At 40.8% G+C, this 26,881-nt stretch overlaps 1 protein-coding gene across 4 annotated transcripts in view; it reads left to right on the plus strand.

The window, feature by feature from the left end:
• Positions 1 to 26,881, plus strand: part of ddc (dopa decarboxylase) — a 105,036-nt gene that overhangs the window by 58,529 nt on the left and 19,626 nt on the right. For all 4 annotated transcript variants that reach the window (XM_073054339.1, XM_073054341.1, XM_073054342.1 and 1 more), the window contains exons 7-11: positions 15,375 to 15,441; positions 16,841 to 16,935; positions 19,673 to 19,740; positions 21,117 to 21,193; positions 22,399 to 22,418. In XM_073054339.1, the coding sequence (XP_072910440.1) occupies positions 15,375 to 15,441; positions 16,841 to 16,935; positions 19,673 to 19,740; positions 21,117 to 21,193; positions 22,399 to 22,418 (327 nt within the window). The remainder of the gene's footprint in view (positions 1 to 15,374; positions 15,442 to 16,840; positions 16,936 to 19,672; positions 19,741 to 21,116; positions 21,194 to 22,398; positions 22,419 to 26,881) is intronic.

Consider the following 26,881-nt stretch of genomic DNA (forward strand, 5'->3'; position numbering starts at 1 on the left):
TATCCCAACCATATTTTTAAGCGGTGCTGAGTGAAAACTTGAAATTACTCCCTTCTGCAGGGCTGATTGAGTAAGGTATACTGAGCTCACACTGCTTAAAGTACCTAATAATTTTGTGCCATCCCTTCTCATCCTTTTATCTCCATATGAAATTTGCTGGTGCTTTTGTTATTATTTAATTGATAATGTATAGTTAATATACAGTTAACCTGCCAATCGTGTTGATATGTTTGATATTAACATGAGTTTCTGAATATACACTCAGTGGCCACTTTATTAGGTACACCTGTACAGCTGCTTATTCATGCAAATATCTAATCAGACAATCATGTGGCAGAAAAGATGCATAGAAGAATATAATCATGGTCAAGACATTCTGTTGTTGTTCTGACCAAACATCAGGATAGGGAAAAAATGTGACCTAAGTGACTGTGACTGTGGAGTGATCGTTGGTGCCAGACAGGGAGGGTTTAAATATCTTAGAAACTGCTGATCTCATCAGCCTCTAGAGTTTACAGAGAATTGTGTGAAAGTAGGAAAACATCCATTGAGTGACAGTTCTGTGAGCAAAAATGCCTTGTTTATGAGAGAGGTCAGAGGAGATTGTCCAGACCGTCCAAGCTGACATGAAGCCCACAGTAACTCAATAAACACGCGTTACAACACTAGTGTGCAGAAGAGCATCTCTGAATGTACAACACTTTAAACTTTGAAGTGAATTGGCTGCAATATCAGAAGGCCACAGACATATACTTAGTGAGTGTATATTTGTTCTGCCTTACCACTTCCACCTCCAAAGCATTGTTAAAAGAAAAATATCACAGTGACAACTGAAAAGACTGTAATATACAATTTATCAGCACACTACAATAGTGATTGAGAGAAATCATTGATGATCTGCTCCCTGATTGTACAGAGCTAAGGCCTTCTATACACCTTTGTTCATATGTACACATGTCAATGCTAGAGAAAGACAAAATTCTGAATATAACAATATCAATAGAAACTTTAACATCTGGTGTTTTTCCTAAATCATCCTCATCCCTTATCTGGGGTCTTTCCATACTTGTCCTTTGGCGTTATCTGGTATTGCTCCCAGCCCATCATTGTATTTCATCTTTGTCAAAGGTCATTGTCTTCTAACGTTACACATACAGTACTAACTTTAATCATTTTTCTTTCGCAACATTGAAACATTCCATGTTTATTTCAGCTAATCAAAGCCCTCATGTATTATCTGGGTTACCTTGAAACCTGATTAAGTCTGTGCTTGTATGGATAATGCTCTCATGAAACTCCCTTACATATTTTGCTATATTAAAAGAACCACATAAAACAGGTTATATTTGTTACCTGGGAAATAATATAATGTGGAATTTCATGAACTCCATCATGAAGTGATTACATAGCTCTCAGTTTTATTTTTACATATGAAACACAGTTAACTACAACATTTTAATACAGAATTAATTTAGTACTTTTTATGAATTACATCAATGCGTTCCCATTAACAATCCTTATTATTCTATTCAGTACTCCAGTCATTTCCATTCAATTTAAAACATTTGGCCAATTTCTTGAGCAAACATGAGGAAATCTGCAGATGCTGGAAATTCAAACAACACACACAAAATGCTGGTGGAACACAGCAGGCCAGGCAGCATCTATAAGGAGAAGCACTGTTGATGTTTCGGGCCAAGACCCTTCGTCAGGACTAACTGAAAGGAAAGATACCAAGAGATTTGAAAGTAGCGAGGGGAGTGGGAAATGGGAAATGGTAGTAGAAGACCGGAGGGGGTGGGATGGAGCTAAGAGCTGGAAAGGTGATTGGCGAAAGTAATACAGAGCTGGAGAAGGGGAAGGATCATGGGACGGGAGGCCTCGGGAGAAAGAAAGTGGGAGGGGGGGAAGCACCAGAGGGAGATGGAGAACAGGCAGAGTGATGGGCAGAGAGAGAGAAAACAAACAACTAAATATGTCAGGGATGGGGTAAGAAGGGAAGGAGGGGCATTAATGGAAGTTAGAGAAGTCAATGTTCATGCCATCAGGTTGGAGGCTACCCAGCCGGTATATAAGGTATATAAGGTGTTGTTCCTCCAACCTGAGTGTGGCTTATATACTGGCTGGGTAGCCTCCAACCTGATGGCATGAACATTGACTTCTCTAACTTCTGTTAATGCCCCTCCTCCCCTTCTTACCCCATCCCTGACATATTTAGTTGTTTGTTTTTTTTCTATCTCTCTGCCCATCACTCTGCCTGTTCTCCATCTCCCTCTGGTGCTCTCCACCCCCCCCCCCTCTTTCTCCTGAGGCCTCCCGTCCCATGATCCTTTCCCTTCTCCAGCTCTGTATCACTTTCGCCAATCACCTTTCCAGCTCTTAGCTTCATCCCACCCCCTCCGGTCTTCTACTACCATTTCCCATTTCCCCCTCCCCCCGCTACTTTCAAATCTCTTAGTATCTTTCCTTTCAGTTAGTCCTGACGAAGGGTCTCGGCCCGAAACGTCGACAGTGCTTCTCCTTATAGATGCTGCCTGGCCTGCTGTGTTCCACCAGCATTTTGTGTGTGTTGTGGCCAATTTCTTTACTACTGACAACTAACTGGTACAAAGAAGCAACTTTACAAGAAACATTCAAATGGTGCTACATATAGTCAATTAACTTAGCAAAAAATTTAAACAGATGTCTTTTGGACCTAGTGCTTTTCTTAAAGAGTTTCATTATTCTATATCCTCTCTGAGTAACCTAGCCAGTAGCCTTAGTAGAGCAAGAGAAAGGCTGTTGTAGTCCATATCAAAAGAACAGACCGAAAAGCAGAGTGGAGAGACAAGAGGCTGTAGATACTGAAATCTGGAGCAACAAGCCAAAGGGCTGGAGGAACTCTGCAGACCAGGCAACGTGTATAGAGAGATATGGATGGAAAGGTGGTGAAAGGAAGAGGTGAAGCAAGAGCTAGTAAGTGTCAGGTGGATCCATGTGAAGGGAGCTGACAGGCAAATGGAGGATAGGAGAGTGGAAATAGCGATAGTGGCTGAGAGAGGATTGGTAGAGGTGACAAAGGGCAAATGACAGGCAAGGAAGATGGAGCTGGTATGGGGCTGGGGGCAACTGCACAAGTTCAAAGTAAGTTACTGGTATCTGAAGGGACGATAAACCCATGAACACCACCTCACTATTTTTTATTCCCTTTTTACAGTATTTATTTAATTTAATACTGTTATATATACTGTATTTCTTGTTGTATTTTATGAATTTTATTATTATGTGTTGCAATGTACTGCTGCCACAAAACAACAAATTTCACAACAAATGCCAGTGATATTAAATCTGGTTCTGGTCTCTCTGTTGACAAAATCTTTGGGAAGTGCTCCTGACAGACTGGGACAGGAAAATGGAGCTGGATTTGGATGTACTCAGGATCATCCAGGAATCTGAGAATATTGTAGATGAACCTCTTACAGGGAATGGTTCCACCAACTATACAGGCTCCAGATAGATGCCTGAATACCAAGAAAAGTAAGGTGAGTAGGCAATCAGTTTAGGGTTCCCACCTGGCCATTCTCCTCACTAATGGGTATTCCTCTTTGGGTACTGTTGAAGGGCAGCAGTCATCAGGCCTCTGACACTGTGACTGGCTCTTAAGCTCAGAGGGGAAAGGTGCAGTCAGATGGGTGATTGTGATAGGAGACTGGACTGTGAGCAGACACGCAAGAGATTCTGCAGCTGCAGAAGGACAGCCAGGATGGTGTGTTGCCTTCCAGGTGCCAGGCTCCAAGATGTATCTGAGTGGCTGCATAAAATTCTTGAGGGAAGGGGTGGTTGCACAACAATATCATCGACAATAGTAGAACAAGGAGTGAGATCCCGCAGAATGAGTATAGCAAGTAGGTAATCTGTTAAGGAACAAGACTTTGAGGGTAGTAATCAGTGGATAACTCCCTGGTGCCACATGCTAGAGAGGTTAGAAATAGAAGGCAAGACCAGATGAATCCTTGTGCAAGGGCCAGGTTTTATGGTCTTGGACCACTGGTACATATATTCTTGGGTAGAGGCAACCTGTACAAGAGGGACAAGTTGCATTTGCACTAGAGAGAGAGACCAATATCCTTGCAGAGAAATTTGGTGATGCCACAAGGGAGGGTTTAAACTACATTGACGGTGGAGTATAGATGGTGGAGGGTAATATTCTGAGCAGGAACAAGTTGTGAGATAAAGGAGTAACCAGCTAGAGCAAGTTCAATAATCAGGATATCCAGGAACACAGTAAAGGCAGGCTACAGAGTAACCAGTTAGACTCTATTTATTTCAATGCACGTTTTAGCAAGTATATGAGCTTAGCGTGTGGATTGGCTTTAAAGACTGGGATGTTATAGACAGAGCAGAAACGGGGCTGAAAGAAGGGCAGGACTGCCGACTCAATATTCCTTAATACAGATGAGACACGCTCAACAGAGGTACAGGTAAATGAGGAGGGGCTGTTGTCCTTTTGATAAGGGAGGTCATAATAGTAGTACTGAGGGGTGACATTCTTGGGGATTTGTCCAGTGAGGCCATATGGAATATGGCTTAGAAACGAGAATGGAGGGGGCACTCCAGTGCCATTGTATTATATACCCTCCCAATGGTCAATGGAAACTTGAGGACCAGTGTAAAGCTGCTCAAGTATTGTTTTATTGGGAGATTTTAGTTTCCCCAGTATTGACTGGGCCACCCAGAGTGTTAAGGAATTGGACAGGGTGAAATTTGTAGAATGTGTGCAGGAAAAATTCCTGAGACAATATATAGAGAGCCTACTCAGATGAACACAATACTGGATCTCCTCCTGGGGAATGAGGTAGGACAAGTAATAGATGTGGTAGTAAGGAAGCACTTTGGCTCCACTGACCATCATTCCATTAGGTTTAAAATAGTGATGGAAAAGGATAGACTGGGTCTTCAGATTAGAATCCTAAATGGGGCTACTTTGGGGGGAATTAGGTAGGAGCCACGGTAGCATAGTTACTTTTACAACTCAGAGTGTACTGTTACAGTGTAGCGTGCCACTATTACAGCTCAGAGCGTTTCGGAGTTCAGAATCAGAATCAGGTTTATTATCAGCAACATGTGACATGAAATTTGTTAACTTTGCGCAGCAGTTCAATGCAATACATAATCTAGCAGAGGAAAAAAAAACTAATAATAAATAAAATAATAATAAATAGACAAGTAAATCAATTACATATATTGAACAGAATTTAAAAAACATCCAAAAACAGAAATACTGTATATTAAAAAAATGAGGTAGTGTCCAAAGATTCAATGTCCATTTAGGAATCGGATGGCAGAGAGGAAGAAGCTGTTCCTGAATCACTGAGTGTGTGCCTTCAGGCTTCTGTACCTCCTACCTGATGATAACAGTGAGAAAAGAGCATGCCCTGGGTGCTGGATGTCCTTAATAATGGACGCTGCCTTTCTGAGACACCACTCCCCAAAGATATCCTGGGTACTTTGTAGGCTAGTACCCAAGATGTAGCTGACTAGATTTACAATCTTCTGCAGCTTCTTTTGGTCCTGTGCAGTAGCCCCCCCCCCCATACCAGACAGTGATGCAGCCTGTCAGAATGCTCTCCACAGTACAACTATAGAAGTTTTTGCGTGTATTTGTTGACACACCAAATCTCTTCAAACTCCTAATAAAGTATAGCCGCTGTCTTGCCTTCTTTATGACTACATTGATATGTTGGGACCAGTTTAGATCCTCAGAGATCTTGACACCCAGGAACTTGAAGCTGCTCACTCTCTCCACCTTCTGATCCCTCAATGGTCAATGGTCAACATGGACCCATAGGGCTGAAGGGCCTGTATCTGTGTCGTATTCCTCTAATACTCTATCAATCTATGCAGAGGAAGAATCAGCTTGGACTGACAGCCAATAAAAATATTTCTTAATATGGCTGAGAAAATAATATTTACATTTGTTTTAGACAAGTCTGTTAGGTGAAACCTGGTGGTGACCATCAAGTTCAAGACTTAAAATGATGTGGAGTAATAGATGAAATAATATAAATATGTGCTAAATAGAAATCTATATGTACAAACAAGCTGGATGAACTCAGCAGATCGGGCAGCACCCGTTGAAATGAGCCGTCAACGTTTCAGGCCGAGACCCTTATGTCTTATTGGTTTTGAAAGTCTGACTGAGAAAAAAAGGCACTCCTTAGAAGACTCCTAGGGAAATAAAGAATGATTATGTACATTTCTGGAAGATAAACAAAAAACTTTGTAACTGTATGGGATGCCTATCAATTTCCAAAGTGAATGTTACATCATAGCTTCTTAGAAAGTTGTGCAACATACTCAAGATCGTTTGTTGTCCAGTGTTTTAAATAGGTTCAGTGATCTGCATATTTGGAGGACTAATTAACTTGCATTTTCTCTTTGGATTCTTTTTATGAGATATTTTTAAAATTATAATCAAACCTTTTTAGCAGAATGGGATATTATTTAATAATTAAATACTTAAGAGTTAGAAAAATGAATTAAATTCACAACATAGTAAATTTTAAATTGTCTTATTCAGACCAAAAGGTTTAATTGCTGTGGAGAATTTCTTACTTCTGTGGATTAACATCTTTCCTGACGAGTGGCGGGGTTGGGAGGGGGGTCACTCTGCTTAGCAGGTGAGACTTGTGACTGTGAAACAATCTCTCCCTTCTGGCATCTCCTCCATGGTGGTTGTAGAAGTTGACTCTGAGACTGCAGGAAGTGGTTCTGACAGTGATAGTCAGCTTTCTTCTCTAACAATTGGCTCTGCACTCTCCTCAACTGATTGATGTGTCCTCTCCAGATGGTGTCAGGTGCAAACTCCACTGTGTAGGAGATTTCTGTCCTTAATCTTTCCAGTTACCCACTTTTGATAATCTCTGTAGTCCCTCACCAGGACTACTTCTCCAGGACGGAAACATCAAACCTCCTTGTTTGAGGAGCCTTTTGTCCTGCATACTCCTTCTGAGTTTGGATTTGAGAAGATACAAGTGTGAAAGCAAGGGCTGACCCAGGAACAACCTAGCTGGTGAGTTGTTGATTGTGGAGCGTTTTGCCTTGTAAATGCAAGGCGGAAATTGGTTAGCTTCTGATTCAGTGATAGTGAAGTGAGTTCGACTGACATTGCTTGCAGAGCATTCTTTAGACTCTGGACAAACCTTTCCTCCAAGCCATTCCTAGCTGTGTGGTACAGTGTAGATATAATATGTCATATTCCATTCCTTTTCAGGACTGACTGAAAATGTTTTGCCACAAACTGGTCCATTGTCACTGACTAAGTGTTCTGACACACCAATCCTTGGAAGAGGTTACTCAACACCTCAACAGTGGAGACCTTTGGGAATATTTCCAGCCACTTTATAGCTGCAAATTCCACAAGAGTCCTCTGCCAAAGCAATGGAGGACATTCCCAGGAATGTAGAGGCACTGCTCTTGGCATCTTCTGGATGTGTTGGCATCCCAAGAACTGCATAGAAAGTTGCATGATCTGCTGATCTATCCCAGGCCACCAGACAAAGCTTTGAGCTACCACTTTCATTTTGACCACACCTAGGTGACCTACATAAAGCTCCTTCAACATTTTAGCTCAGCTTGGATGCTACAACAACTCACAATCCCCATGTAAGGCAAGCTCCCATCATGGGTAAGTTCATCTCAGCTTGGTAAAAATGGGGAAACTGGAATTTCAGCTGCACATTCCAGCCATTTTGGGTGGCCATGTAGACCTGAGACATTGTGGGGTCTTTTCTGGTGTCCCTTCAGATCATCTCTGCCCTAGTAGGGAGGCTCTTGATTTGCATTAGGGAGAATATGTCAAGTGCAGTATCTTCTTTCGTAAATTTTTCAGGTATTTCCTCTACCAAGGACAAACAGGCCAATCCATCAACATTTCCTTGATTAGTTGTGCTCTTGAAATTTTTCTTGTAATTGTGTCTTCTACTACGAAACAGAACCCATCTCTGCACTCATGCTGCTGCTGTTAGTGGAACACCCTTCTGTGGATTGAAAATGGTACTAGTGGCTGATGATCAGTAATGAGGGTAAACTCTCCATTAAGTGTATTGGTTGAAACATTTTACACCTTAAACCAAACTCTCTGTCAATCTATGCAAAAGTTTACTCTGCAGTGGTAAGGAGATGTGATGCAAACACCATGGGGTGTTCACTTCTATCACTTATAATATGTGACATGATTGGACCTATAGCCACAGGCAAGATTCACTGGACAATGTGGATCATAATGCATGAGCACCATTTCCTTTACATGTTTGAAAGCCACCTCACACTACTTTGCCCATTGCCATTTCTTCCTGATCTGTAGTAATGAATTCAAGGGGTTGAGCGCCATATGCAAGTTTGGCAGGAACCCGTTATATTAATTGACAAATACTAAAAAGAACTGCAACTGTGAGATGTCCTTTGGTCTTGGGGAATCCACCACTGCTTTAATTTTCTCAGCACACTTGTGTAATTCTTGTGCATCAACAGTGTAGCAAAGGATTCACACTTGATGCACTGTACTCTGAGCTCATAACCTGATAATCTTTTTAATACTGTCTTGAAATTTTGGAGTTGTTCCTTGTCATCCTTATTGATAACAATAATGTCATTCAGGTAACACTGAGGAAGCCTTTCAGCACCTGATCTATAGCTTTCCATAGAACGTAGGTGCGGATGCCACATCAATGATCAGCCAATTATAGCACTAAAGTCCTTTGTGTTTATGGTGAAAAACACTTAGGACTCTTCTTCCATTTCCATCTGTAGGTAGGCCTCAGCTAAGTCCACTTTGCTGAAGTGTTTTCCTCCAGAAAGGTTTGCAAAGATAGCCTCTGTCTTGGGCAGAGGGATATACTTTTATTACTGGGTTGATGGTGACTTTAAAGTCACCGCAGTTTCTGATAGACCCATTCCTCTAGGCAGCAGGGACATTGGCATTGCTCATAGGCTCCACTCATCCTGATAAGAATTCCTTTAGCCTCCATGTGATCCAGCTCCCTGGCTACTTTATCACGGTGGTATAAGGAATCAGATGGAGTTTGTAAAACTTAGGTGTGGCATTTCCATTTAACACTATTTTTCCTTTGATATGTTTGAGAACACGGAAGTGGCATCAGCCAGTACCTTTCTGAATTTACTTTCAGTTGACTCTATTACATGGGATGTGATATGAAAATGGTGGATGGATCTCCAATCAAGTTGTAGTTGTTACAGCCACTCAAGCCCCCACAATGCTGGTCATCCTGTTTTGACCACATATAAGCCCAATGTAGCTTGTTGGTTGTTGTATTCCACTGTTATGAATGCCATTTCCATAGGACCTATCTTTTCTCCATTATAATTTCTTAGTTGGATATCTGCAGGTTTCAGTTCAGTGTCTTTGAAATGCCATTCAAACTCATTTTCTGGAATGATAGAAACAGCTGAGCCAGTGTCCAATTCCATTTTAATTAATTTGCTGTTCTCTTCTGGTGTAAGCCATATCGCTTGTCTATTGCAACACACACAAAAATGCTGGAGGAATTCAGCAGGCCAGGCAGCATCTAAGGAAAAAAGTACAGTCGACATTTTGGGCCAAGACCCTTCTGGTTGATAGAAGCTGCCTGACCTGCTGAGTTCCTCCAGCATTTTGTGTGTGTTGGTTGGATTTCCAGCACCTGCAGATTTTCTCTTGTTTGTTCTTGTTTATTGTCAATTTTCACATTTATATCTCGAAGCTTCCCAGTCCTGTGTCACTCTCATCATTATCAGACTTTTCATCAACAACATGCAGATTAGTGCTCTTTCTGAAACAGCAACTTGACTTTTTGTCTTTTGCCTGTGCAGTCCATTTACTTTTGTCTGCACAACGTGCTCTTTGTATACATCCCATTTTGCTGCATTTTTCTGCAAGTTTCTTCTTTAAATCCACATTGGTCTAGTATATATGAGTCCCTGCCACAATGGTAACACAATTTGTTCAGGCAGGCAAGTTTCTGTTTCACGCTCACTTTCATTCCTGACTGGAACTCAGTTGTGTCTCTGGCTGCTGTTCCATTAACACGACAATTTTAACCATTCTAAAAATCTAAGTTGTGCTTCAGTTAGGAGCTGTTTTTAAATACTTTCTTGAGAGATGCCACAAACTAAATGATCTCACAATGCATCATTAAGCCTATTAATGAACTGGCAATGCTCAGACAACCTCTGCAATTCAACTATATATGCTGAAATGGACTCCCCTTCTTTTGATTCTGCTTATGAAACCTAAAACATTTTGCAATCAACAATGCTTTTGGTTCTAAATCTTACTGCATTACTTTCATGATATTAGAAAAGCTCACTTCAGCTGGTTTAGTTGGAGCAGTTAAACTTCTAAGCAAAATGTATGCCTTTATATCCAATGCACTCAGTAAAATTGGCACTTGCTTCTCATTGGCTATTCCACTTGCTTTGATATACTATTCAATTCATTCCATAAACAATATCCAGTTATCTGTAATTAAATGCATCAATCTTTCCAATGTAGCCGGCCATTTCTGCTTTTTTTATGATTATTATCACCTGGTGCTCCCTGTTTATGAGCCTGTGAATTCTTCAATTTTCTGCCTTTTTTTAACTCGATCATCTTTCCTTGTGCCAAGAAAATATGTTGCACCGAAAAAAGAAAGTATGCTGCGCTTTCTTAACTTAAATGTCTCATTGCATTCAGTAGGTAGATAGCCATCTTGAGTTTGTTTAACACTTTGTCACCATTGTTATGCTTTGTTATTCCAAAACATCAAAAACAATTGAAAGGGAAACACGGAGAGCCTATAATACATGACTAACTTCATTTTTACTTTAAATGAGATGTACAGGTATAACGTAGTGGTCTGTTGACATATGCCATTTATGTATTTTACATAAACCACAATGAATTATTTAAACAAAGAATGTTTAATCAAAGCATATTTACAATATTACTGAAATATTAAATATGTAACATTGCTGATCATGGGACCCCAAACCCTAGGCCTTGAACTCCAGACTCACATGGATCTCTCAGCCTGGAACTCGCTGACTTGGGAGTTTACCAGCCCTCATGCGTCCTGCCTGCATGGATCTCTGACCCTTGGACCTGCTGACTGGGAGGATAGGATTTTGATAACTTGCGGGTTCATTCCCCCTCACCCACGTGCCCACTGACCTCATTCATTGACCATGGGGATCGCTGTTCTTCATCCAGAGTGCTCTTATCTGGACTCGAGCCTGACTTCTAACTTCACCTCATCCCTGTCCCTAAATCTTAACCTGGCCCCCAGCTTCCTTCACTGTTCCCCTAGGATCAGAGGGGTTTTGGGGTCCAAGTCCATAGGACACTGAAAGCTGCTGCGCAGGTTGACTCTGGTTAAGAAAGCATATGGTGTATTGGCCTTCATCAATCGTGGGATTGAGTTTAGGAGCTGAGAGGTAATGTTGCAGCTATATAGGACCTGGTCAGGCCCCACTTGGAGTACTGTGCTCAGTTCTGGTCACCTCACTATAGGAAGGATGTGGAAACCATAGAAAGGGTGCAGAGATTTACAAGGATGTTGCCTGGATTGGGAAGTATGGCTTATGAGAATAGGTTGAGTGAACTCGGCCTTTTTTCCTTGGAACGACGGAGGATGAGAGGTGACCTGATAGAGATGTATAAGATGATGAGAGGCATTGATCGTGTGGATAGTCAGAGGCTTTTACCCAGGGCTAAAACGGCTAGCACAAGAGGGCACAGTTTTAAGGTGCTTGGAAGCAGGTACAGAAGAGATGTCAGGGGTACATTTTTTACTCAGAGAGTGGTGGGTGCGTGGAATGGGCTGCCAGCGGCGGTGGTGGAGGCGGATACGATAAGGTCATTTAAGAGACTCCTGGACAGCTATATGGAGCTCAGAAAAATAGATCACCCTAGGTAATTTCTCAAGTGAGGACATGTTCTGCACAGCTTTGTGGGCCAAAGTGCCTGTATTGTGCTGTAGGTTTTCTATGTTTCTATCCCAAAGAACCTTAAAAACACCTAAATCTGGGCCATGATCTCAGTTGGTATCGCAGCTTGGTGTCATCTTGACCAGAGCTCTAGGAGGATAAACTAAAGTAACATTGATGTCTATGACTTTGGAGCAGTACTAGTAGGCTGATATGCCCCTTCAGCCTGATCCACTACCCAATAAGATCATGGCCAATCTGACTGAAATCCTAACCCTAAATTTCAGTCTACCCATAGTAACCTTTCAGTTCCTTACTTATTAAGAACCTGTTTATCATTACTTTAAAAGTACAGTGGATTCTGGTTAATTGGGCTGTCAGTTAATCAGGGCAGCTGCTTATTTCGGACAACTCTTAAAGAACAAACATCGATTGAGAAAGTAGCTGGGATTCTCTTCTTTTATTTGGGACACTATGTTGCTCAATTGAGACAGGAGACTGTTGCCAAAGAGTGACGTGTTAATCTTGTGTAGTTGTGTCGCCTTTAGATACTACACTGTGCTTAGAGTGAACACTTTTTAAATAGCACCAGTTGTGTGTGTTTGTCCTCAAAAAGCAGTGTGTTTTTGTCACTGAAAGTTGGTGATAAATAAGCAGAAAGTCAATTTGGAACTGTTTTACTCACTGCAGTTCCAAGCATTCAGATGCCAAAAACAGTCGAGTGTAAGAATGGAATGATTTCACTACTTCAACAAGTTAGGAACTAGAAAAAAATTGAATGTATTGAAAATCATCTTGATTGTTACAATGAAAGTGGAGATTTGGAGGATCCACTAGTCGAAAACATTGTATCAATGCAGTCTGTTGGGGACTATTCTGGAATTATGTGAATATAGCAGATATTAATTCAAGCATGAAACATTCTTCTGTTTTTAATTTAAATTGTAAATTGCAAGCAGTAAATTGAAGCTAGAAGCACACCTTTGCAAATAAACAATACTATCTGTGAACCACAGACTAAGAAATATGGTTTGCAAAGTGGCAACCATAAGTCATTTGCACATGCATCAGCCAAACAGGGTTGTGTTAATTGTTTTGCAGTGATCCAGTCAGCTATGGGCTTAAGGAATTAGCACAATTGTAAATAAGTTCAGGGAAGCTTGCAATTAGGAAAGACATTTGAACCTTCAGAGGTGTCTTATCAATTACAATGTGCATCCACTATAAATACATATGCACTACAAAGGAACCTTTTGCCAACTCAAGAGTATTGAAGTGAAATGTTACTGTCCCTATTGAAATTGTATTGAAACCCCTAATGTTACCTTTGATCTTAAGGGTATAAAGTGTGATGCACTTTTGGAGTGTGGGAGGGATACTATTGAGAGGGTCTCCATGAAAATGTCTGCCGTGATGAATAAAGTTGTTCATATCCATAACTCCAGTGTCTTTCCGGTGATTTCACTCAGTGTCAATTACCTGCATTACGTGTCTATGCTGATTTTGTTCATTTACAGTCAATTGAAGGAACACAGCAACGTACACTGGATGAATTCTGTGGATAACTATTAGGAACTAATACACAGTTTTATATTACTGTTGTAGTATAGGTAGTATTCTGTATTTCATTTAAATACGTAATTTGTTATTTGGTTAAACGGTAGTTTGTCTTTTTATACCTGTTTAGCTATTTCCATGAAAATTCAGCTAATTGGGGCAGCCACTTAATTGGGCCAGAATGTACCAGTCCTAAAGAGCCCCAGTTAACTGAAATCCACTGTATTCAAAGGCGTTGCTTCCACCACCCTTTGAGGAAGAGAGTTTCAAAACATCTCAACACTCCACGAGGAGAGTGTTCAAAGTAAATTTATTATCAAAGTATGTATACGTCACCATATACTACCCTGAGATTCATTTTCTTGCAGGCATTCACAGTAGAGCAAAAAAAACCAATAGAATCAATGAAAAATTATACATAAAGATGAGCAAGCAACCAGTCTGCAAAAGATTACAAACTGTGCAAATACAATAAATAAATATGTACTGAGAATATGAGTTGTAGAGTCCTTGAAAGGAATTCAGAAAATATGTTGAGAGATCAGTTCAGTATTGAAGTGATGAAGTGAAATATGCTGGTTCATGAGCCTGATTGTTCCTGACCCTGGTGGTGTGATCCTAGATGGTGGATTGTGCTGTCTCATGGTAACGCTTCTTGTAGATGTACTCAATGGTGGGAATGGCTTTTCCTGTGATGGACAGGGCTGAATCCACCACTTTTTGTCGGCTTTTCCGTTTTTGGGCATTGGTGCTCCCATACCAGGCAGTGATGCAACCAGTGCATCTAAAGAACTTTATCAAAGTTTTAGATCAGATGCCGAATCTGTGCAAACTTTTACGAAAGTAGTGGCGTTGTTGGGTCTTCTTTGCAATGACATTTATGTGCTGGTCCCAGGAGAGATTCTCTGATATTACAACAATAAGGAATTTAAAATTACACATCTTCTCTGCCTCCAATCTCCAAAAGTCATAGACCCCCAATTTCTTTGTCCTGCAGTCAATAACCAGCTCTTTGCTTTTGCTGACACTGAGTGAGAGGTTGTTGTTGTGCCACTATTGAACTAGATTTCCAATCTACCTCCTATATGCTGATTTGTTATCACCTTTGATTAAGCCAACAACAGCCTTCTCACTCAACATTTCTGCAGGGCTAGAATAGAGAGACTAATAGGTAGTCAATGGGAAGATTCAGGAGGCATTATATGGTTTGCCGTAAGGTCTGAATGTGATGTCTAGGAGCCTGGGTAATGGCTGCTTCTGCCTTGTGCAAGGTCTGCAGCCCACCCTGTCCAATTTGGAAGTTGTCACCAGCTCTGACCTCAGTGGCAGATTCACCCAGCATGCAACACCTGAAGGCAGAAAGTGTGGTTCCATTGCAACACAGGCAGTAGCCAGCCAGCAGACATGTGCTGCAGTGGAAATTCTGGCATCTGCAATTCAGCCACGTGCTATCAAAACTAAGACTGTGGTCTTCTTGACTCTGGATTCAATTGCTGCTACCGTGGAAGAGCAATCTGGTGTGCAACAAATACTAGACAAGTTAACATCTCACCCAGTGAAGTGAGAGTGGTTCTGTGGTATTTGGATTTGCATGTCTTGTCTCTGGAAGAGCATTTGGTTCACAGGGCTCTCAGCATTGACTGATAGGTAGCCAGTTGGCTGGTGCTGCTAACATTAAATTTTCAAAGTGGCTACCTACTCCGAGCCATCCTTTGCACCCATCTGCAACCTCCACAAGAATTTAATTTCAGAAAACACAGTCTACCTTATTAGTGTTAAGTTTGGCCTTTTATATTTCTCCTGAAATCTTCCTTTTACTCTGAATGCTCTGGTTGCTAATACATTTTAAATTGTTCCTTTTCTCCCCACAGCTTTGTGCAACACTTGGTACCACTCCCTCCTGTTCATTTGACAACATTATGGAGCTAGGACCAATCTGTAAGAATGTTTTGCTTACTGTATATCCATGAAGTTCAAAACACGCGCTAATATTGTAGTATTTTCTTTTATTTCTAGTCCATAATGCATTATTTGCATGTGTATATCCCTGAAAGGTTATCAATGTGCAAGTTTGGACAAGATCATAGTGAAGGCAGGCAGACAGTTCTGTGGAGAAGCACCACCATTCTCAGTGATTCATGGCATAGTAACTGAGCTTGTCTTTTACATGCTTCGCTTGGAAATGTTGTTTAGAAAGCAGGTTATAGATTTACCGGACTAGTAGCACTTTCTAGGATATGCCAATGACTTTTGCAAACACATGAGACATTGGAAAAAGGAAATAATATTGAATTCTTAAAGTTGTTAGCCTTGGATCATTGTCACCACTGCCCAGCAAACACATACCTAATCTTCTTTGTGACCAGCTGTACACACAGTCTAAACTCACACTTGCTGCTGAACAGGTGGCATTTTTCAGGTCTCTCAACGTTGATAGGATGCCGACTTGGGCTGTCCAGGACAGATGGAGTTCAATCTGGAAAAGTGTGATGTGATACAGTTAGGAGTTCAAACTCAAAGCAGAATACAGGGTTCATGGTGGGATTCTGGGCAGCGTGGAGGGACAGATGGACCATGGGGTCCACATTCATAGATCCCTCAAAGTTGATAGAGTGGTTAAGAAAGCATATGGTTTGTTGCCCTTCATTTGTCAGAGAATTCAGTTCAAGAGCCACGAGGTATTGTTGCAGCTTTATAAAAGTCTGGTTAGACCACACTTAAGGGTATTGTGTTCAGTTCTGAAAGAAAAATGGAGGGCTATATGGGAGGGAAAAATTAGATCGATCACAGAGTAGGTTAAAGTGTCGGCATAACATTGTGGATTGAAGGCTCTGTACTGTTCTGTGTTCTGACATCATTAAAATAATCTATTATTTTATTGATTTGGGGAAATTGGCAGATAGAACTTGATGTGTTTTAACAAGTTAACCATATGTAATTCATTGGTTGTGAAGCCTTGAATTATGCTTATTGCTGCAGAGTTGGCATTTATTCTTTAAACTGTCCCTTGAAAGAAGTGATTTGCTAAGCCTTCTGAGAGGCTGTTACGGAACAACAGATAACAACAGGCATTTCTGGAGTAATCCATGGCCAGACCAGATAAGAGCAGCAGATTTCACACACTGAAGGACATTATTGAATTGGATGGAGTTTTGTGACAATCTGAAAGCTTCACATAATCCATTCTTCCATTCAACAGACACAAGATTTTCTTTTTCATTGCCGTAATTATGTTGTTGGCATGTCTGAATGTTATTGTAAAATATTTATTTCATTTGTTTCACTGTGTAAAGTAGAAAATGTCATTTCATTTCTGATTGAAGTTGTCATATTTCAGGTAATTCTGAAAATATCTGGCTGCACATCGATGCAGCTTATGCAGGAAGTGCTTTCATCTGTCCAGAATTCAGACCTCTTTTAAATGGAGTGGAGGTAAGGGCATTGGGGTCTGGTGTACTATTTTGAACTTGTGTTGTATAAGTGTGCTTAGACAAAGGGCCTGACCAGGTTTGACCTGTCAGGTTCGGTTTGTGTTGATCCTGGCTTAGAATGTTATTCATGTCAGGATGATTTGATTACATTTACTGGCATATGAGTAGTATGTTACCACAGCAATGGCTGGATTAGATCTGGGAAAAAAATTAAGTACTCATGTTTGTGTGGCTTTATAGTGTCCATGCTTGGGATTTGATCAGATTTTAATTTTGTATCCAAGCAAATCCACAATTAGACCTTCAAATCACTCAAAGGTGGCATATGAAGAATGTGAGGTGAATCAGCCAGACAGAAAAGTGATGATGTGGTATCCATGTGAGTGTGCCCACATTGAATGCCTGTCAGCAGTATACCAAGTAGAGAGAACATGACTTTTATAGTGTGCCGTGTAGAGATTAACACTGCTCCCTTTTAACCAAGAGATGCTGAATGCTTCCTCAGCAACAGGAAGGACCTATTCATCAGTGACATTACATGATCATCAGCTAGTTAAAAGCTAATTGCTGGTTTTGACTGATTTGGTGCCTTCTGAGCCTGCTGTACATCGCAAATGGCTACCAGGATTTAGATGTCCAGGACTGGAGAGCATCTTGATGACTTTACAAACCATGGCTCCTGGCATGAATGGGTTAGTAAACTTCTGCTAAATTGGCAGTGCACTCGGACTTACTGGCCTCTATAAGCAGAGATATTTTTGTCTTTTTTTAAATTCTTTTTTACGATTGCAACACACTGCTGGACATTAAAAATTTCAAGCGTTGCAGGTCTACCCGTTCACGTGTGGCAAAGGAGCAGGACTTGGTATGGACCGTGTTGCTGCCTGCTAGAGAGAGGCATCATATGTGGTGCACAAAGGTGGCATGCAGTCTAACCATTTTTCTTGTGATTGCAAGATCCTGTTGGACTTTGGAAATGTAAAACACTGCAAGTCCGGTTCACTGGTTTGCTGACAAGACTGATGGTGAAAGAGTTGCATGGCCTCAGCTATAGCGAGGACTAAGCCTCATGCCATGGGCTTGCTTGTTGCAGCAGACCAGGAGAGACACCGGAGGTAATGTGGCGTCCATGCTGGGTTGCATCTGGCCCCTCCTGTCAGTGCTGCCCTCTAGTGTTCACTCAGTGGAAGACAAGCTAGATTGCCTGCATGCATGCGTTCATCTGCAGACTGCTAAGAACTGTTTGTTCTTGCCAACAGCACCCATGCACCGTCAATTTGCAGGGCATGCCATTCAGGGACTTGGGCTATATATATTTTTTTTGTGCGACGATAGTTTACTGCTATCTTATACAGTATGTGCCATATGTGCCTTGTGCTGTGTATGACTGTTGGTACTGTGTTTTTTTGCACCTTGGCCCCATAGGAATGCTGTTTTGGTTGGCTGTATTGATGGGTATTCATATTGTATATGGTTGAATGATAATTAAACTTGAACTTGAAATCAACATGAAACGAAGAGAAAATATTGTTCTACCTGAATCACAGTTAGGAACAATATCCAAGACATTTACACTTCAAAAAGAATGTTCACATTGAAATCTGCTAGCTGGTATAAGATCAAAGAAGAGCAAAAACTTCAATACTAGGGCTAATAAAGGAAACTACAGTAATAAATTATTATATAGCTGTTTTTTTTTCAAGCTTTTGCTCGGAACCTCTGCTTTCTGCGTACAGGTTGTGTTCAAAATATTCATTTCAAAGAGGAATAATTAGTTTTAAATTCTGCTTGCTGGTGAACAGTAAGTGGAGAAAGCCTGTCATTTTGTATGGATTGCTGCTGCCGGCTTCACACTCAGCATTTTCAGGCATTACCCATGGAATTCATCACTGCTGATGATAAAATATAGGTGGGTTAGCAGCTTGAGAGCAGGACACCAAGGGGCTGCCAAAGGCTACAGAGAAATGAGGTTTGTGGGCAAGAGGTGGTCAGGTGGAGCATAAAGTAGATTAAAGTGCATTTGAAAAAAATAAAACAGGAAATTATCAATCCCTGGTACATGAAACTCAAAACATAATTAGGAAAGCTAATGGAATGTTGGCCTTTATTATGTAGGGTACAGAGTGTAAAATTAATAAGTTATGATGCAATTTTACAGGGCATTGCTGAGATCATACCTAGTGCATTGTGTAGTTTTTTTTCCATATTTCAAGAATGAGGTACTTACACTGAAGACAGGTTTTGAGTGCAATTGACAGGTTGGCACCGTAAGGATACATCAGGATGCTCTTCATTGACTGCAGCTCTGCATTGAACACTATAGTCCCTTCAAAGGTAATCAATAAACTCCAAGGCCTCGGCCTCAATACCTCCTTGTGCAACTGGATCCTCGATTTCCTCACCTGTAAACCCCAGCCAATTCTGATTGACAAAACTTAAACAATGCTCCTTTCACTTTCCCTTTTCTGGGAAAATGCCAAGTAAACAACAAATCACATCAGCATCTCAGAAACTGCTGGTTTCCTAGAATGTGAATTGTGGATTTAGCTAAGTTAACGATGCAACAATGCAACAAGTTGCAATATTCATATCATTTTGTCAGGGTACAAATGTGCAACATTTCACTTCATGTCAGCTATTTGTGCTTATTGTACAGCTTCCTTCGGTGCAGTAATGATATTATGTAATAGACCTCCAATCAGTACATAATTATTTAACTGTTTTCCTTCCTTTCTCAGTTTGCCAATTCTTTCAACTTTAATCCTCACAAATGGCTTTTGGTGAATTTTGATTGCTCAGCCATGTGGTAAGTTATCCACATGATGCTTCAGTTTACAGGTTACATACACTGCTTAGCTTAAAGTTCGCGCTTTAGGAGGATTCTCCTGAGTAGATCTTTTACATTTACAATTTAGTCCAATAATGTTGGCTTGACTTTTTATTTGTTATATTAGTATTTGTTGTCATTGTGTCCAACATCTTCAGTTGTTTCTTGAATGAACATCTTTTTAAGATCAGAAATGGTTTTATGTAGATAGATAGATAGATAGATAGATAGATAGATAGATAGATAGATAGATAGATAGATACTTTATTCATCCCCATGGGGAAATTCAACTTTTTTTCCAATGTCCCATACACTTGTTGTAGCAAAACTAATTACATACAATACTTAACTCAGTAAAAATATGATATGCATCTAAATCACTATCTCAAAAAGCATTAATAATAGCTTTTAAAAAGTTCTTAAGTCCTGGCGGTAGAATTGTAAAGCCTAATGGCATTGGGGAGTATTGACCTCTTCATCCTGTCTGAGGAGCATTGCATCGATAGTAACCTGTCGCTGAAACTGCTTCTCTGTCTCTGGATGGTGCTATGTAGAGGATGTTCAGAGTTATCCATAATTGACCGTAGCCTACTCAGCGCCCTTCGCTCAGCTACCGATGCTAAACTCTCCAGTACTTTGCCCACGACAGAGCCCGCCTTCCTTACCAGCTTATTAAGACGTGAGGCGTCCCTCTTCTTAATGCTTCCTCCCCAACACGCCACCACAAAGAAGAGGGCGCTCTCCACAACTGACCTATAGAACATCTTCAGCATCTCACTACAGACATTGAATGACGCCAACCTTCTTAGGAAGTACAGTTGACTCTGTGCCTTCCTGCACAAGGCATCTGTGTTGGCAGTCCAGTCTAGCTTCTCGTCTAACTGTACTCCCAGATACTTGTAGGTCTTAACCTGCTCCACACATTCTCCATTAATGATCACTGGCTCCATATGAGGCCTAGATCTCCTAAAGTCCACCACCATCTCCTTGGTCTTGGTGATATTGAGACGCAGGTAGTTTGAGTTGCACCATATCACAAAGTCCTGTATCAGTTTCCTATACTCCTCCTCCTGTCCATTCCTGACACACCCCACTATGGCCGTGTCATCAGCGAACTTCTGCACATGGCAGGTCTCCGAGTTATATTGGAAGTCTGATGTGTACAGGGTGAACAGGACCGGAGAGAGTACGGTTCCCTGCGGCGCCCCTGTGCTGCTGACCACCGTGTCAGACCTACAGTCTCCCAACCGCACATACTGAGGACACCTTCTTCCATCACTAAATCATATTTATGTTATGACATTTGAAATGGTTCAAGTAAACAGATCAAGTCATAAACATTTTGTTATTTTTAGGGTGAAGAAAAGATCAGAAATTATTGAAGCTTTTAAAATGGATCCTGTTTACCTGAAACATGATCATCAGGACTCTGGTATTTTTCCAATTAATTGTTTTTATTAATATTTTGTGATTGTGACAAGGCCAATCTTCATCATTTATCTGGATCCATACCATGACACTAAAATTCTTCAATAGTTGCAGCTCTGGTGTATCTGCAAGTGCCATGGTGTGATTATTCTCCCAGAGAATGTCCTGTTTTGTTTGTAGATAAATTACGGCTAGATGCAGGGTTTTACTGTTTTTAATCATGACAGACAAATAAAGACCAACAATAACTATTAGAAAGGTGAAATCAATATAGGGAGAGTGGAATTTGTGCAGTGGTGAAGAAAATAACTGTCCAGCATTTAACTACACAAAATTAAAGTTTATAGATTAGGGTCTCAGGTAATTATGAGTCCTGTACTCTGAACCAGCCCAGCTTGCTGGACACTTTTTTACATGTTAGACATTCTCTTGTCTTCTCCCCGTAACCTTTCATGCCCTGGCTAATCAAGAACCTTCTACCTTAAGTATACCCAATAGCCCTGCCTCCATACCCGCTTGTGACAACAAATTCCACAGATTCGCTGGATAAAGCAATTCCTCCTCATCTCCATTCTAAATGGGTGTCCCTCTATACTGAGGCTGTGCCCTCTGGTCCTGGACTCTGTCCTCATAGGAAGCATCCTCTCCACATCCACTTTATCTAAAGCTTTCAACATTCAATAGATTTCATTGAGACCCCCCTCCCGATTCTTCTAAATTCCATCGAGTAAAGGCCCAGAACCATCAATCGCTCCTCATATGATAACCATGTGACACATCATCTACTCTAGTTCAATGATGAATTGTCCTTTTCCTTTAGTAACTGACCAGAGCAATGCTCCATATCTCGGTACAAGTACTTGTTCTGGCACAAGTACAGCTGAACATGTCACTGTGGGTTTCCACCTCTTAGCTGAGACAGTCAAACCAACAAAGGTACCCAGTGCAAGAATTCATCCTGACTGTGAAGACTAGGGGAATCAGGTCTGACATGAAACTATTGGTTTAAGATACTATGTGAAAAATACTTTTATATTGAGTTTTAAATCTAAAGAATTTATTTATCATGATCTGTGCATTCTTCTGTCTGCTCGATGAGAATTATTGATATCTCTTATTAAATTTTTCAACAACTTGAATGTACACTGCATCATATAAATAATGTATATTCACCTCATCTTACAGTAACATTTCTCTTTTAACTTCCAGGACTCATCACTGATTATAGGGTGAGTATTCTTAATAGTGCAGTTTTTTACTGCTACAGCTTGTGCTTTCAGTTTTGGCCAACTTTAGCATTGCAACCTACAGCTAACTTTGCAAGTGATTACACTGGACAGCAAATCCCAGAAATTTCTGAAGTGTTTCTAAAGCGTTGTTTCCTCAGAAATTTCTGTTGTTTATGATAGACAGCTTGAAGCTGAACACAAAATATAATTTTCAGAATACTTGTATAACGTAGAAATTTGGAGAAACAAGAAATTAACTTATTGAATATGATGTCTTTCATTGCATAACGGTGCTGATGCTTTGCAATAGATCGACTAAGCTAAAAACATTTTGCTGATGATTTTTATGTATACTCAGTGTCTGAGGCTTCTCACTTAAGTGTCAAACAATAATTAGCCAGCATTGATGGATTCCAGTTGCCCTGGTACATTTTCTCTATGACTGCAATGTCCTAATGAAACATTTCACCATGTTCATCACTGACAGCACCAAGATTTGCAGGGAGTAAGTCTAAATGGGAATACAGAAAATGAATCTTTAGTGATGTGTTGCACTTCATGGTTTTGTATGTTTAAAGCATGTTGTCAACCAGCTGCATGTAGTTTGGTGCTCTGTAGTTGCCAAGAAAATTTTCAACAACATCCTTGAATACCTTCCATGCAATTTTCTCCGGTCCCACTAGAAGTTCTTCAAATTGCTGTCATTGATGACTTGTTTGATTTGTGAACCAGCAAAAATACCTTCCTTAATCTTGGCATCAGTTATTCTGGGAAAAGTCTGTCTCAAATATCGAAATCCTTCACAGAAATTTTTGTGCCTTGTGACAGCAGATTCCATCCTTGCAATCTTGAACACACTAATTCTGCTTTTGCCTTTAACAGTCTCTGACCATGTCATTTAACTCAGATTGAGTTATTAGATATGGCTCACTTGACATAAGACCATAAGACATAGAAACAGAATCAGGCCATCTGGCCAATTGAGTCTGTTCTGCCATTCAATCATGTCTGATCTATTTCTCCTCTCAGCCCCAATTCTCCTGCCTTCTCCCCACATCCATTCATGCCTTGACCAGTCGAGAATCTATCAACATCTGCCTTAAATACATATACAGTCTTGACCTCCACAGCAGACAGTGGCAAAGAATTCCATAGATACACACTTTCTGGCTAAAGAAATTCCTCCTCATCTCTATTATCGCATAGAGCGACCACTCCCCACTGAACATCGACAGCTCCTCGGTAGAGATCGTAAAGAGCACCAAATTTCTTGGTGTTCACCTGACGGAGAATCTCACCTGGTCCCTCAACACCAGCTCCGTAGCAAAGAAAGCCCAGCAGCATCTCTACTTTTTGCGAAAGCTGAGGAAAGTCCATCTCCCACCCTCCATCCTCATCACATTCTACAGGGGTAGTATTGAGAGCATCCTGAGCAGCTGCATCACTGCCTGGTTTGGAAATTGCACCATTTTGGATTGCAAGACCCTGCAGTGGATAGTGAGGTCAGCTGAGAAGATCATCAGGGTCTCTCTTCCTGCCATCACGGATATTTACACTACACGCTGCATCCGCAAAGGAAACAGCATTATGAAGGATTCCATGCACCCCTCATACAATCTCTTCTCCCTCCTGCCGTTTGGGAAAAGGCACCGAAGCATTCGGGCTCTCACAACCAGACTATGTAACAGTTTCTTCCCCCAAGCTATCAGACTCCTCAATACCCGAAGCCTGGACTGACACCTTGCCCTACTGTCCTGTTTATTATTTATTGTAATGCCTGCACTGTTTTTGTGCACTTAATGCAGCCCAGTGTAGGTCTGTAGTCTAGTGTAGCTTTCTCTGTGTTGTTTTTTTTATTACGTAGTTCGGTCTAGTTTTTTGTACTGTGTCATATAATGCCATGGTCCTGAAAAACATCATCCCATTTTTACTATGCACTGTACCAGCAGTTATGGTCGAAATGACAATAAAAGTTGACTTGACTTGACTTGATTATAAAAGGATGCTCCTCTATTCAGAGGAAGTCCTCTGGTCTTAGATTCTCCCACCATAAGAAACATCCTCTCCAGATCCACTCTATCAAGGCCTTTCACAATTCGATAGGGTTCAATGAAAACATCTTTCATTCTTCTGAATTCCAGTGAATACAGGACCAGAACCATCAATCACTCTTCATATGACAAGCTGTTCAAACCTAGAATCATTTTCAAGAATTCCTTTGAACCCTCTCCAGTTTCAGCACATCCTTTCTAAGGGGCCCAAACATGCTCATAATACTCCAAGTGAGGTCTCACCAGTGCTTTATAAAGTCTCAACATTACATCCTTGCTTTTATATTCTAGTCTTCCTGAAATGAATGCTAACATCACATTTGCCTTCCTCACCTGCAAATTAACCTTTAGGGAATCCTGCACAAGGACTCCCAAGTCCCTTTGCACCTCAGTATTTTTTGTATTTTCTCTCCATTTAGAAAATGGTCAACCCTTTCATTTCTTCTACCAAAATGCATGACCATACACTTCCCAACACTGTATTCCATCTGTCACTTCTTTGCCCATTCCCTTAATCTGTCTAAGTACTTCTGTAGCCTCTTTGTTCCTCAAAGCTACATGCCCTTCCACCTATCTACATATCATCTGCAAACTTTGCAAAAAATCCATCAATTCCATCATCCAAATCATTGACATATCACGTAAGAAGAATCAGTCCTGACACATACCTCTGTGGAACACCACTAGTCTCCGGCAGCTAATCAGAAAAGGCTCCCTTTATTCCTACTTCTTGCCTCCTACCAGTCAGCCACTGATTTTTCCATGCTAAAATCTTCCCAATAACACCACGGGGTCGTAGCTTGTTAAGCAGCCTCATGTGTGGCACCTTGTCAAAGGCCTTCTGAAAATCCAAATACACAACATCAACCAATTCTCCTTTGTCTATTGTGCTTAATATTTCATCAAAGAATTCTAACAGATTTGTCAGGCAAGATTTTCTCTTGAGGAAACCATGCTGACTACGGCCTATTTTATCATGTGCCTCCAAGAACCCTAAAGCAACATTCTCAACAATCGACTCCCAACATTTTCCCAACCACTTAAGTCAGGCCTATAATTTTCTTTTATCTGTTTCTCTGCCTTCTTGAAGAATGGAATGACATTTGCAATTTTCCATTCCTAAATAGGCATTGAATCTTTGGACGCTACCTCACTTTTTTTAATATACAGTATTTCTGTTTCTGCACATTTTTTAAATCTATTCAATATACATAATTGATTTACTTGTTTATTTATTATTTTTGATTTTATTTATTGTTTTTTCTTCTCTGCTAGTTTGCTAGATTATATGTTGCATTGAATGCTGCTGCTAAGTTAACAAATTTCATGTCACATGCCGGTGATAATAAACCTGATTCTGAAGAAGAAGGACTTCTCTGATGTTCTAGAAAGGAAAGCATTATCCTGGGAACAGATGTGGTGGAGACGAAGGAACTGAGAAAAGGGAATAGCATTTTTACAGGAGATTGGGTGGGAAGAGGTATTGTCAGGACAGCTGAGGGAATTGGTAGGTGTACAAAAGATGTTGGTAGACAGTTTGTCTCCAGAGATTGAGAAAGGAGAGAGCTATCAGAAATGGAGTAAGTGAATGAAGGGCAGGGCTGAAGTTGATGAAATTGATGAGCTCAGCATGGGTGCATGAAGCAGCACCAGTGCAGTTGTCAGTGTGGTGCAGGAACTGTTGGGGAGCATTACCAGTGAAGGCTTGGAACTTGGAAAGCTTTTCCACATAGCCAACAAAAAGGCAGGCAAAGCTGGGGCCCAGGAGGCCCTTGAATTTAGAGAAAGTAGGAGGAGATAAAGGAGAAGTTGTTGAGGGTAAAGACTAGTTCTGCCAGACAGAGGAGGGTGGTGAAGGAGGGGAGCTGGTTGGGTCTTTTGATGTGAAACAAGTGGAGAGCTTTAAGGCTGTCTTGATGGGAGATAGAAGTGTATAGAGATTGGGCATCCCTGGTGAAAATGAAGCAGTCAGGGCCAGGGAATTGAAAGTTACTGAGGAGGAGGAGGTCATGGCCAGGGAATTGAAAGTTTTTGAGATGATCAGGGCCAGGAATGTGAATGTTTTTAAAGAAACTTGCTTTTTTCTTACTCTTTTAGTTCCATCTCCAAGCTAGCATTAATTTTAAACACTAACATGAATCTTGACACTGTATTGTCTCAAACCTGTGAACAATTAGGAGCTATACGATCAAACCAAGTCACTTTCAGTAACCACACACTCTCACCGGATAACTTTTAAAGCAAAGCTTATTGCGTTACCACCCTTGGCTCCCAGGCCACATGTCCAGTACACCCCTCTGCCTTCCCAGTGAGTACATAAAAACTCTAAAGAATTCTGATTTACGATGCACAATGAACGAAAATAGGACCTGCAAATTCAAAACAATGATAAATAATTGTAAAATGTATTCA

Source organism: Hemitrygon akajei, chromosome 8 (assembly GCF_048418815.1).
Source record: "Hemitrygon akajei chromosome 8, sHemAka1.3, whole genome shotgun sequence".
Classification (NCBI taxonomy): Eukaryota; Metazoa; Chordata; class Chondrichthyes; order Myliobatiformes; family Dasyatidae; genus Hemitrygon; species Hemitrygon akajei.